Source organism: Colletotrichum godetiae (assembly GCF_030913485.1).
Source record: "Colletotrichum godetiae strain CBS 193.32 chromosome Unknown BDP55scaffold_10, whole genome shotgun sequence".
NCBI classification, from domain to species: domain Eukaryota; kingdom Fungi; phylum Ascomycota; class Sordariomycetes; order Glomerellales; family Glomerellaceae; genus Colletotrichum; species Colletotrichum godetiae.
This window is the reverse complement of record NW_026851258.1, coordinates 397,086-411,510: the sequence shown is the minus strand read 5'-3', so window position 1 is coordinate 411,510 and position 14,425 is coordinate 397,086. Positions and strand designations below refer to the sequence as shown.

General features: G+C 54.3%; 1 protein-coding gene across 1 annotated transcript; it reads left to right on the top strand.

Annotated features, from left to right (window-relative positions):
- Window positions 1-8,796: 8,796 nt before the first annotated feature.
- On the top strand, window positions 8,797-12,873 carry BDP55DRAFT_692035 (uncharacterized protein; the record flags this gene model as incomplete). The annotated part of the gene is made up of 2 exons (XM_060577064.1): window positions 8,797-11,472; window positions 11,524-12,873. The coding sequence occupies 2 exons, from the start codon at window positions 8,797-8,799 to the stop codon at window positions 12,871-12,873; spliced, it is 4,026 nt and encodes a 1,341-aa protein (XP_060432490.1).
- Window positions 12,874-14,425: the final 1,552 nt, after the last annotated feature.

The following is a 14,425-nucleotide window of genomic DNA, read 5'->3' as shown; positions in this document are numbered from 1 at the left end:
GCCCCGCCTGACACGAAAGCGGACCAAAGCATCGTTGGTGTGTTTCGGCGAAGAGTGGGAGCTCAAAACCAACGACACGCCGCACAGCTGCTGCACAAGCTGCACTTGGGTGGGCATCGTCCACTAATACCTTACTTTGCAGCCAGCCTAGTGCAATATACGCAATGACTTTGGCGTCCTCCGACTCTCCTCACTTCCTGGCTGGCACCACAGGGCAAGACAGGGATGTGGAGTGGGGGGGGGGGGGGGGGGGGGTCGAGGGCCACGACATGAGACGGCTCGTCGCTCTTTCTTACATGATTTCGGGGTACGTACGGGGTGAAAGGCCCAGGGGGTAAAAGAAGGAGAAGAAGACAGAAGAACGTCGCTTCTAGAGGTATCTGTGGTACCACGTGAAGAGATCGAGACCTGGACAGAAGATGTGAGATCATGAGATGTAACTTCTTCAATGCAGGATGCCAAAAAGGGAGGTTGCGTTTGCCCACACTCTACACAGTAAGTTTACCTGGTAACCTGGGCAGGATCAATATCATGAGCTCGAGCCAACAAATGCAGTTTGCACTAACTCCATCGACTATATAAACTGAAGGGACCAGGTTGACTAGCTGCCAACGCCGCACGTATTGTGAAAGGGTCCCAGACACGGAGCATGGATCCCGAGCAATGCCGGTATGGAAAACCGTGCAAACGTAACGACGAGCTAGGCTCACATACCACAGGCCAAGATGGTTGGGTGCCGTCGTTGACACATCGGCGTAATTGAGATCGATGACTCTAGGAGGACCAGATCTACCATCTTAGATCAGACTGGGGTGAGCTCGGTCATCATCAGCCGGTGTGTGATCAAGCTCCGTATACTAGGCAAGCAGTCAACAAACAAACAAAGCTTGATTATAGCGATCCTTGGCCTGATGAACCCTGCGCAGTACCCACGTTCGAGCTCGGGGAGCTGCAAGCACAAACCGATGCCTTTTGCTTGTGTGGAACTTTTGCCGATGTCAAGGCTTTTGACTAGGCCCACAGCTATCTGGGGTAGTTCGACGACGGAGCATTGAATACCAAGTACCGGAATATTCAGGACACAAACTATTAGTCGATATAAGCTTTGATGGTATTTCGAAAATGCAGTTGAAGACGAGTACATTCGACTTCACAGACTGGAGGCTGCAGGTGCTACCCTGGTTACTCGAACCATGTCTTGTCAGAGAGAGGGGGCTTCGAACAAAGGCTCACCAAGAGGCTTGTTACTGGTTGTACCGGCCATTTCTTATCCGAAAGAAACGGCACCTGATTGGGCTTGGGAGCGGAAGCCAAGTAACGTCATTGCGCCGAGTCTTTGTTTCCCGTTTGTCTTGTTTGCCTGACCTCAGAACTTCATCTCCTTGTTGTCAACCCTACCGGAAGCTAGGGCGTTGAACGGTCGCAGAATATCAGGTCATGGCCGAATCGCAATGGGCAGCGATAGATACTCGTCTCTCGCTGGAGAATTCCACCACGATAACGCACGCGAAATCATGGTTATCATGCACCGAGACGTCAAGTCGATTGTCGTTGCCGGCTGGGTCGGGACGGCGTTTGCAAACGAACCAACCGATGATAATTTGAGCAGCTCGCTTCCCGTTTGCAGAGTCCACACCGTTGGCTGATGACGAAGCAGGCGCGGAATGGAGGCCGGATGCCCGTGAGACATTCGCGTGTAGTTGTAAAGAGATGGCTGTTGGTTTACCTAGTCGGGCACCATGCAGAGTAGTACAACCCTTGCGAAGACCGTTTCCTTAGCCAAGTCGATATATGCGTGTTTGCCTCTGCCGATGCTTGCATGCGCCTTAGCAAACAGTATCTCTCAACCGCTGTCGCCTTCTGATCACCAAATGCAGACTGCCGGGGATGCTGCGCCAACATTGATGGAGCCGATAGCTTCAAGCAAAAAAGTTCGGTAATGTTGCTGCCACTGGCTTCTGCCCGATGCAGATCACCATGAAGGATAATAGAAAGTCCACACCCTCCAACCTTGGCCTATGCACCACTAGAGGGCTACATCGGTGAGACATTGGCCATCTATTTGACAGGCTGAGTCGATCCTCTGTCGCTCATCAGCGGGGCGTCCACTCCGTCGGCCCTAGGGAACTCTGTCGCAAACAAGCAGTGAGCTTCTGCAAGCTAGTTGGCTGAAAGGAATCGCCCAACTCCAAGGCCCCAGGTCCACAGCCAGCCTTATTGCGTCCCGAAAGAGTTAACGTCCGCGGCGTGTGACGGCGACGTGGACGCGTGGCACGAGGTAGAAGAGAACGATCATAGCTGCTCAACCCCCTCGTGAAGATATTGGATATCGTGGCACGGCGTCACTGTGTTTGCTTATACCACGTACACCACCAAAAGGAAACCCTCCATCGTAAAACACCCTGTCAGCCAGAGCACGGGTGCCAGGCAACCTTTTCGAAGACAAGCGCTATGCATCACGTTATCCACTGTCTTGTAACCTGAATATGAAGCAGGAGGCTTATCGATCAAACAACGGCTTACAGTATAAGGTCCAAGGGCTGTTCTGCTCTTTCATCGTGGGAAGACTGGTCTGCCACGAGCCGGCAAAGACTTCCAAAGAGGCGCTCATTGATCCATCGGCTGCCGCGACGGAACGGCATCTATCGACTCATAAAGCTGGCAACTGGTCCGCACATACACTTTTGCGCCTCCGACGCAGATAGCCAGGCACCGTCTTCGTGGAGGATGGCCATTTGAAGAAGGATCGTCAAATGATACGGCGGATATTGCGCCTCTTTGTGGCCCAGGCGCAGTCTAGTAGCTCGGGACGAGGCCCGGTGGCTTTCGGGTTGGCCATTCTTTGGGCATCTGCCAACTACGGATAGCAATGTGCAGGCTAAGCTGAGAATATCGGGCTAGGGCAGCCCCGTATGTCGTGGACGCAGCATATTGTCGTCTCTTTGACAAGGCGCTTGGTGGTTAGATCCCCAAGTTTAATGAATAACGACGTTCTACTAAACTTGGGGGTTCAGCTGGCACCACCTTTCGCCCCGCTAGCTGATTCGATCAGACGCAAATGGGGGAGATTTTTTTTGGGGTAGTGTACACGACGCCAGCAGATTGATTGCTTTGCCTCCAGTTTGTGGAGAGCCTGGAAATGGAGAGTCTCGAAGTATCATCGTGTGCTCTTGTGACTGGCCGAGATGTTCTAGTTCTCGAGCATCTAGACACTCAAATGTGGGATTGTTTCCAGGCATTGCGTCGGCCAAGGTCCAAAGGGTCGCAGTGTGTGATGTGTAGTAATTCTGCTCCTCAGTGACTGCCACTGGCTCGCTTCATCGGCGTGATCGTTGGCATCTCAGATTAACGAAGGTCAGTAGTCCTCTGGCCCCTTGTCTGTGCGAGAAGGCTATGGTGCGTCCATTGGGAATTACGACTATGGCATCTAGAGTGGGCCGTGGTAACAAAGTTCAGTGTTGGAGCGCCGATGTTGACTTGGCTCTTTGGCAATTAAACCCCGATGTCGGTAACGTAGCTCGTAGCTCGGACGTGAAGAAACCATCAGTAGCGCGTCGATGCTGGGTTATCCGTCCCATCATCATCTGGCATCATAAAAGTCAAGCATTTGCTCGCGCTGCGTGCCGCGTGCGATCGGCCTTCGACATTCGAAAGTGGAGAGAGAGCTGGGAGAACTGGGTCTCCGTTTCCTCATGTAACGGCCGCGGGAGTTTCATCCTTGCGTTGAGCCTTGGCTTTTCACCTGATATTGATCGAGAGGTCTGAGAACTGTGACCCCGTTTGGAATGCGCGACAAACCGGCTCTGTCCGCTCGTTTCGTTTCGTCGCTCCGGCAAGTCTTGCTGGCTGGCTGCACGTTGGCGGGGCTACTCTTGATGTAACCGATGCTGACAGGAATATGGAAAGAGTTGTTTCCGTAGACTCGTCTCGAAGCCCACCAGCATGAGTAGCCAAAGCGTCGGGGTTCTGGATTGACATGCTGATAGGGTCGTGGAGATGCAGGAGAGCCTGGAGAGGGCCATTGAAATTGATTCAAAAGTTCGAGCAGGCTGCAAGACCACCTAGGAGGAGGACGATGGGACGTCGCAGACTGCGAGGCGATGTGACAGTTGCACTGTATGTGTCGAAAGCCGTGTACGTGAGCAACGTGATGTGAGATCTGGGCTTGCTGGCCGAGTTTGTATCCCCGCCATCGACGAGGCAGACCGGTATGGCGGAAACCAAGGAGGATTGCGTGCGGTAGCTTATCTGAGGTTTAGGTAGATGAGTTGTTTCTTTTTTCTTGCCTCCCGCAGAGGAGCCCGGCCGAAGAGTGGGCTCCGTGGCTGGAGCCTTTGAGGTACCTCACCTCCGCCACGAGTAAGAAAGCAATTAACAACGCTCTCAATCTTGCTTCTGCAGTGTCAACGCCAGAAAGAAGAAACGAGTCATTCCGCCAGATGGCCTGATGTATGCCATGGACTCGGAGATCACAGAGGAGGGGGCTCCAAAATGCAGGCAGAAGCCAAGAAGGAAATGAGCTGGCACGCGGCGACAAGCCGTTATGTCATGCGAGGCGATGGAAGCAGAGCTGCAGCCGATGATGTCTCGGGATGTTGCAAGAGATGGCAGTTGTGCCGGTTTAGGGACGACGGGACGGCCACGCTGCGGTACCTTATTTTGATATCGACGCTGAGGATGTCAAGGAACGCGACGCCAAGTGTTTTTCTTCCCTTTATTCCTTTGAATTTGAATAAAGCAAAGTCCGTCCGATGTATGGCCAATTTAGCTTTTGGAATCGGGAAGGGAAGAACCATCACTGGCGATGGCTTCGTTTCTTTGTCACCAACCGCGGGGGAAACGGAAGGTGCAAGTTGCAACGTCAGGAAGGCACAAAGTATACGGTGCATGTCCGGCCGTAGATCGCTGCATATTGCACTGTACTGCGCTGGGATGCGTCGCGTGTGGAAGTGGATCCCTCCACCTATTGGTGTGAACCTCTGTCCTGGTACCACCTTCTGCGGACAATCGACTTCAGAGTCTTTTCGTTTTCTCTGATGTTCAACTGACGAGACGAGACCAAGGGCAGCAGGACTATCGAGTTGAAGTCTACTGGATACATACATGTGAGTTGGCTCCAAAGGTCTGGCCGCCATTTTCGACCGAGAAGCTCCCGTTCGATGGAGATTCATACGTACAGCTACGAGTATCAGTCGGAATATACCTGGCTTTTGTCAAAAGGAAAAAAAAGAAAGGCAGACGGAAGACGAGGATGTCGCACGGCAGGCGGCAGCAGGGGAGTCGGGCCAAGACTCAAGAGCGAGAAAGAGGCAGGGGGTCAGGGTCAGGGTCCCTTCACGTCTAATTAACTGAGAGTCCATGAGAGTCCACTCTGTTTGCGACCTTGCATCTATATCCCTGCAACCGCAGACCAGCACGACGTGAGCTCATTTTCTACCGATTCGTCCGGCTCTTCGCAATCGGAGACTTTTTTACCCTTTGCCCCCTTCCCTTTCTCTCATCTCAACGTGGACTTACCTTGCCCCTTTCCGCAGTTGGTTCGAGGTCGCTCTCGCTAAGACAATTTCGAATGTGGGCTCCGTACCTGTATCCGTACGAACAAGCTACACATACGCATGTTGGTGTGAAGGGTAAACCTCGCAGCAGATTTACCGCACTCAGTGGTATCTGGCATCGTTTCGAGACAGGAAGCCCGGTACCCGTCTGGCAATCATTGTTTCGTCGACGACGGGTCACCGGTCCATATCTCATCTACCAGGAACATCAAAAAAGGGGCCAACACGGGGGGGCTTGGTTGCTTGAGCAGGGACCTGGGGTTGACGAATCCATCAAGTATTTGGAGAACCGCAGACTCGTTGCTTTGCAAGCACAGCAGCCAAATTTCAATACGGCTAGAGCGGGAATCATACAGTACTACGTACGGACAAAGTGCCGATCGAGAGAGATGCAATTAACAATAGACGCTTTCGTACCAGAGCCTCCTCTATCTTGGTTTGTAGGGAGTACGGACACATATGTATTTGGCCTTGACTTTACTTCGTAGCATCTGGATAAATCATAATGAGTGCCAGCCACCCCAGTCTTGTGCAGGACCCAGGGTCCTCTTTTCGCCGGGAAGTCTTGGCTGGAAAGTCTTCCAGGTTTCCTCCTGTCATCCATTGATTCCATTTCTTCCTCCACACTGCAAGGGGCTCGACAGTGGGCAATGAGCAGATGTCACCGAAACCATCCCATCGTGCTGGAGACAACGACCGCGACGAGACCTTTTTGGAGACGCGAGACGCTAGTCCACTCTTGGTTCCCTCCCGCTCTCGTCCATGAGCTTCGCAGTGAGTCGCATCTCGCAGTAGAGAACTGAGAACGCGAGCGGGTGTTTTACAACTTTTGTAACCGTTCTTGAAGTTTTGTCTTGAGCGCGTTCTGTCTGCCCAGACTTCCCTCGTCCAGAGAGAAAGTGGAAGGTACTCCGTACATTATGAAAGATGATTGTACCTGCCCGAGATTGTCGAGGCAGAGCAAGACAGGAAGGTTCCATGAGCATGTACTTTTGTACTTTGTACTTGCCCCGAGCTTGGTGTTAATAGTGCAGAGGCACCTGCGGCGGGCTGTCACTTCCTGGATACTTTGTACTTACGCTTCGTCTTCACCTTCTCTTCCATGAGTCCTTCCCTCGCAGCTCTTCTGCCCCACCATCCCAAACATTGTCCATCGTCCGAAAGCAATTGCCAATTGGGTCCCGGGGGGGGGGGGGGGGGGGGGGAGGACGGCTAGCTCGCTCGCTTTTGTACCCCTGGACTTTGCATGCATGTACCTTACTCCGTACCACCTGGCACCCAGGACACGCCGCACATTCGGCTTGCCTCAGATGCTTTGGTACCTGAATGGTGGACATCTTTCCTCTCGTGCTCAGATACTATGTACATTGGATCATCCATCGCCCGTCGCCCACCGCCCACACCTCATGGACGGAACCGCTCCACGCTCCACTGTCTGTCCTCAAGGAGCCAAGCCTCACCTCACCTCACCTCCCGCACTTTTCCCACACCTCCAGCTCAGGGGCAACGAGGGGGGAACAGAAGCCCAGATTGCCCAGAGCTTCTATGGATACCGCGTATTCTCTGCCCTTTCGTGAAACCCACACCGCGATATTCGCCCACACATAATCGCACAACCAGAACTTGAACCGCACCCGACACATACAAAGTACTCGATAACCGTCCAGATCATACTCGCACATTCGAGGTGGACGGAGTACCGACCCTGGCCCAAAAGGAACATCCAAATCCTGCCTAGCACCGTATCCAAACCAGGTACCTACCTACCTTACCTACGGATACACACCTTGGAGAGTAGGTACGGAGTAAGGTACGGATACCTACCCTGCCACGCCCGCCTCCACTGGCTATGTCACTTCCAATGCACTCTGCCCACCTGCACTAACACCACCATCTCAAAGGCGGCGCGCGACACAAAAAACACACCCTTTGCACTAGGCTTCTCAAGACTTCCTCTTCCGTCCTGGTCGCAACTTGTCCTCCTGGCGTCAATTCGTCGTCCGTTTTTCTTTGGCTTTTCTTGGTCTGTCTGGTGGCTCATACGCATCGGCTTCTCTCACTCATTCTCTTTCTTTCTCGACCACCACCGCTCTCGAGTTCTCTCGCTCTCTGTCAACCAAGTCTCAGCCTGCCGCGTTTGCTGTACCGACTTCTCCTCTCCTCCACCTCCCCAGACCTCATTTCACACACCAAGGTCCTCTTCTTTTCCATTGCCAACCTAACGCTCAGCTCACCTCCAACTCTTCTCCTCCACCGCAACTTTCTTCTCTCCCTACAACATCTACGTTTCGAGCTGGCCGTTCCTCCGCTGGTCGCATGATATCCATACCACCTTTCTGCCCTCGTTGTTGAATCTCAGCTTATATCCACCATCGCTACATATACCAATCGGCTCTCAGCTACCTTACTTACCGTACGCCTGCTATCATCGTCGCCTGTCCGGACAGAAACTTTCTTGCATCACCGTCGCACTCAGCGTCAGGTACGTTTGTTGCGAGTCTCTTTCGTCTGTACCTTCCCGGTCCTTCCACACCCACCTGTGCGCATCCAATCCTCCACGCCGCCGTCTCCTGGCCAGCACATCAAGCAAAGTTACCATCAACGGATACTGTACTGCCTCTCCAAACTCAACATACCCCCATGTTCGCCTACCTGCGTCGAAACTCAGTCACCCGTTCGTCGCCCTGGTCGCGCCCAAGACCGCGTCTTCCTCGTTCCCCTGGACTGGACGGCAGCCTCCCAGCCTCTTATACGGATTGATCGTCTCTGCCACGCCCATACCGAACCACTCCGCCCGATTTCCCACTCCCCCCAGTCTCTCCGCCAGTGCCACACGTTCTACAAGACGTGGTTACCACGCATGAATCTCTCTCTGCCTCTACCCCCAAGTGGATCACACCCAGGTCCTTCACTGCCATGCGAACGTGGACCAGGTGTTTCAGCTCTGCAATCGCCGTCGCCTGCTCGATTGACAAAAATTAACTTCGCTAACAACTCACTTTGCGCAGCCATCCGCCATACCCTCCAGCCTTCCCCTTTCGCATTGTCAATTCTGTAATATTCGCAAACGCCTGTCAATACTTCCCGAGATCTCTTGAAAGGACCCATCATCATTCGCTTGCGAGACACTACTACTACCAATATTTGTGTCGCCTCAATCTAATCTCCTGTGGTCTCACCCGGGCCCAGGAGACCTGCAGCACTGGTTTCCTCGACTTATAGACCAGGACCTCCAGCAAACATGGCCAACACAAGTGCTGATCCGGCCGCTGTGTCGCTACCAACTTCTGGTCTCTCTTCGCCCCAGTTCCAGACGAGGTCGCGCACCCAGAGCGTGTCGAGCGATCGCCCTTCCACCATTATGAGCGTTGGCCTGATGTCTCCTCCCCTCTCCGTAACACCCGAACCCGCCTTCATTGCCGCCTCAGCCGCTTCTCAGATCGTCACCAACGATCACGATAGTCACGCGGACACATGGTACGATCAACATGGAATCGAACCCGCAGGAGAGACGGCTTTAGTGTCGACGGCCGCTTTGCAATTGGTGAATAGCTTCCTCGACCAACTTCTCTTCAACTTTTTGTCCGCCTCCCGCGCAACGACCCTGGCCGCCTTGAGACCTGCCGTGTCCGAAGTCTTGAAACCGAAACTCGCCAAAGATGCCATCAACCAGGCTGATGAAGAGCTGCGGGAGTACCTTGGCGGCGGTGAAGAGGACGACCTCGTCCAGTCGCAAAGTCCAACCTCGCCGAGGGATTGGGACCTAGAACTTGTTTGGAAGCGGACGCGATTGAGGTGCATGGTGTACTCGTCGCTCGGCGACATGGAGGAGGAGGACGAAGACTACTACATGGAGCAGGAGAATCTCAAGCCTGCCATGGACGAGCGCGGCCCCGAAGTCATCTCACCTGCAGTCGCCATTTTCCTGACGTCAATCCTCGAATACATGGGCGAACAAGCCTTGGTCATTGCCGGTCAAGCCGCGTACCACCGTCTACGAGCCAAGTTTGAAAAGGAGCCCAAGGAGGGCGCAAAGAACATTGCCGATATTGCTGACAGGATTGTGGTTGAGGAGCTGGACATGGAACGGGTTGCTCTTGACAGAACTCTTGGCAGACTTTGGCGGGCATGGAAGAAGAGGCTGCGCTCTCCTATTCTGGAACCGCGCCCCTTTTCGCGCAACTCTTCCGGTCATCCCAGACAGCCCACTACTCCGGAGGCCCGCGAGACCGTGCTCTCTGCAAAGGGCCTCGGTATCCAAGAAGCTCCAATCGAGGAACCCGAAATCAACGAAGTCGAGGAATACTTGAAAGCATTGGCTATCCCTCTGCCGATTGGGGATCGCGACGTTGATGAGATCGAAGTACCGGGATTGGCTTCCTACAGCGATGAGGAGGAGTCGGATCGTGAAGGTGTAGAGGAGCCGGCGGCGCAACGGCCAAAGAGTCTGATGATCTTTACTTCCCAGCCCAGCAATGATTTGCCCACCCCCACCATGTCTCAACCTCACACACCAACTGCTCCCTCGACTCGCAAGCGCTCAAACTCCTTGCCAACCCCGTCGCCCTCGCCTTACACGTCGCCAATTGCTAAACGCGCCCGGGTCGAGCCAATCGAGACCGGTTTAGTCGATGAACAGGCTGGAACTGCAGACAAGGAAATCTCCACAGAGGCTGTGGAAGCCCAGTCGACCGAGACGCCGCCAGCCCAGGCTGAAGTCATCAAGCCGATTGTAGAGCAAGCGCCAGCTGAGCCTCGTGAAGAAGAGCCAAAACCGGCTTCTGACGAAGTCCCTGAGCCCAAGCCCCGCAACCCGAACCGCATCTCACAAATTGTCACCCCTGTCGTGGCGACCGCGGCGACCGCAGCAACCGCAGTTGCAGTTGCAGTTGCTTCGACAGTAAAGGCACCACAGAAGGAGACTCGAGCAGCAGAAGAAAGTGGCGACATCGATGACTTTACCGAGGAACCAGAAATCTGCACTTCTTCAAGAGTTTCCATCGCTGGGCGTAGCTCTCCGAGCATTTCCGACTCCGGCAAACCTGTCGTGGTCGCTCCTAAGTTGTTGCAAAGAACACCCAGCGTCCACTCAGCTCGCGTTGTCGACGTTCACGGGCCTAAGAGCCCTGTGACCGGCTCGAGAGCGTCTTCGGTCGACGCCTCTGACCGCTCTCAGCAGGCCAGCCTCTCCCGTGCCAATAGTGTTTCTCGCGTAACGCCACCCATCATCGAAGAGAAGCCGAAGCCAAAGCCAGTAGAGATCGAAACCATCATTCGGTCATCAACCTCGACACCGCGTACTCGGTCTCCCGTTGAGAAGCTGTCTCGCAGACAAAACACAAACGAGTCTATCTCAGAAGTTGATGAGGATGCCCAAGCTCAACCTTCACGGCTAACATCGGCTGCGTCAACTCCAACACCCACAGCCGGTACTCCTGCAATCAGGTCTTCCCAGGCCATTTTCAATTCTTCCCAACGCACAGGGTCACCTCGTCACGATCATACTTCATCCGCCACTAAAGTCACCATCTTGAGAGATACCCACAACAACGGGCCTATCGCCGAGGAACGCGTACCTTCGCCACGCCATCGCTCTCACGCCACGCCAACCTTGCCCGACCGCAGCGGTGGTCGGTCAGCCAACGGAACTCACTCTCCAGCGGCGAGCATCGGAGTCGTGACTGTTGAGCGGTCTGCTGCTGCTGCTGGCCGCGACTCCCCAGATCGCCCTAGACATCTGCGAACCTCCGGCTCATCTGGCTCGTCGAGCACAGGCAAGGTCAGAGCCGTAAGGACTTCGGAAGATAGCAAGGCTTCCGGTCGTGCCGATAATCTCGCTCGTAACTTTGAGGAACTCATTCAGAGTGACCAGACCATTCAATACACGCTTACGCCGGAGAGCATGCGTGACATTGATGTAGGTAGTTTTTCTTGATTGCCCTTCTAACACGCACTAATGGTCATGCAGGGAAATCGGGCACAGAGCGCGAGTCCGGTAGTTGGACCCAAGTCGAGGAGAAGCGAAGACGCCCGCACGGCCTTGAATGGCGAACGCAACAGGTCCGTTTCTGGCATCGACCTCCGAAGGACCATGTCTGTCAGCCGCGCAACCGGCCTGAACTCGCATCCACCCGAAGCCAAGAACAAAGGCTTCGTTCCGAAGGCACCTCCTAGCACAACCCTCACTCGGTCGCGTACCGGCGGCCCACAAGCGAGAGACGCTCGGGTACCCCGTGATACTGCGATGAACGACTTTGCCGACTTTATCAGGTCTACCGGCCCGACGGCTGACAATGGTCCTGCACCGCTACGGAACGTAAGCGGCCCACCGCCGCCCGTGAAACATAGCCTGGATTCGAGACGCATCTCGTCATCGAACAATCGACCACGCCTTCAAGCGCGAGATGCTGCCGTTGACAATCGGGAGGATAACTCGGATCTTATCGACTTCATCCGACGAGGACCACCCAGCTCAAACAATCCCCGCATTCCTCGAACGGTGGCTCCATTCCGAACAACAATGGACTCTGACCAGATGTCGGGTGCTGTGGGGGGTAAGGCTGTAGATGCCAGCTTGCCAGACATTCGATATAGTCAAGCGTCGACCAACGTGACGGATATCACCCAGCCCTCTGTACAATCATCGATCAACTCACAGAGCGCTCTCCTCAAGAACCGCCCCAGTGGCAACGGCTTTGACGACGACGAAATGATGCCCAAGCGCACTAGACGTCGTGTGCGTGATCCGTATGCCATTGACCTTAGCGATGAAGACGAGGAAGACTACGCGCAAGCCGTTCGGCCTCCCCCAAAGAAGGAGGAGAGCTTAGCAGATTTCTTGAAGAACTACTCGCCGCCCCCCGAACCCGCGGCGGCCCCTCACAACGTTCCCAAGAGGAAGGCGAGCGCTCCTAGTCTTATTGGTCGCTTTTCTAGAAAGGACAGCAGTGCGGGATCGAACGGCGCAAAGTCAGCCAAAGTTGACAGTCGGTCATTGAGCAGTCGCGCTGGAGGTGCCCATGGCCACGTTCCAATTCAAGTCAATGCTCCAGGGCAGGACAAGTACGGAGCCGTTGACGCTACTGCCAACCGTGGAGCCATGCATTCCTCGGGACGCGTGCCGATGAAGAAGTTTGAGCCAAGGGAGGCTGTTTCGTCCACGAGCCGTACCAACGACCTAGCCTCATTCCTCCGCAGCTCTGAACCGCCTCAGATGACGCCTACGGCTCGTGCCGCTACCGGAGAGCCTCAGCAACAAAGCAGCGGTAGCAGCTTTTCCAAGATGTTTGGTCGCCGGAAGAAGTCGAGCTTGGCTTAGTTGCCCAAGCCGCGCCGGCGCGGAGCCACGACCTGAATGAAGACCACGATCTCTCCATCAAGTATGGAGAAAAATACACCAATGACCATGTAGCCCCTGTTCGTCATATTGTCATGCAAGAAATCTGTCACCTGGTCATATTGTACCGAGGGAGGGAAATCGGCACATAGCCGAGCCCGGATTGCTCTATTTGGCTCTACCTTTTTTGTTTCTACACTTGTGTCTTGCGCCCGATGTTTTGATACCACTCTTCCCAAAGATGGGATAGGATTTTGTTCATTTCTTCAGTGGTCTCGACGAAGGACCCTGAGGCGGCCCCTGGCATCGTTTTCTTTGGATAATAGGACTCTTGATGGGCTCTTGGCAGTCCATATGGGCAGTGGAGGATGAAATGAGTCTGGAAGCACTTCTAGTTAGATACGCGAAAGCGGTCAACAATACCATGCTGCTCTCAAACATCATTACTTATCGCTCATGATTGGAATATGGCAAGTCGGAGGACAACTGATCCCTACACAGTAGACAGCGGCTGTCAAGTCAGGGTATGTAAGAGGGGCGGTGGACCATGCTCGGAGACTTGGAACTTGGAAGTCTTCAACGTGGTGCTAATCATGCAGTCTTCGACTGGCAGGCCGGGGGCACATGAAGCGAATGAATCCCATTGGTCCCAGCTCCATTGTGCCCGTTTGAACAGCTGCGGGAGGGTTGCACTGACGAACTTACCAGTACCGGACGTCTATCTCCATCGGTAAGTTCTGCAACGCCATACGAATACACCGAGTGATGTCGCGGAACGGCGGAGCGTTCCTATGGTCTAGTGTACGAAGCCACAAGCCCTCCCCCATGTTCCGTGATTTGATGGGTTGCCGTTCCCACTACAAAACGGGGAAGTCCCTCCCCCGTCTCCCGCTGTCACGCGTGTCGGCACATTCCAGGGCTCAAATATAGGCGGGAACTGCCCATTTTTCATTTCTTGTCGTACTTACAAGCTAGCTACTACGACTAACAATCGCAAATCATGGCTGAGCCCTCTTCCACCGACCCGCTCCAGTCTTCGGCTCCCACTGCTGGTCCCGCATCACCGGGGACGGCTCCGGCTGGTGGTACTTTGCCACTGTCGACGGTGGTGCCAGCCCCGGGGGCGAACGACAACGACAACGACGACGACAACGACCTGCCGAACCCGGCTCCAGCGCCTCTCGAACCCGACGAGGACGAAGGCACCGTTCGTTTCTCGTTTTTGACTTTAACCCCTTCTCGCTATCAATTTCCGCGAAACAAGGATAATACGTTGTGAACCTAACTCTTCGTTTTTTCCTTTGGGGGTTTAGTTCACAGACGGATCTTCTACAGCCGACGATCGCATGTGCGTAACATCTTGACCCCTTCTCTGCATCTCGTTTCCAGCGGAGCTCACTCCCCCTTTCTTGCCGCTGTCCACTTTTCACTAAATGAAGACTTTCTTTCCGGTACAGCTCGAGTTATACCGCCTCGCTATCTTCAAGTGTCGTAGACTATCCCATCGAATACGGACGTCGGTATCATGCCTTCC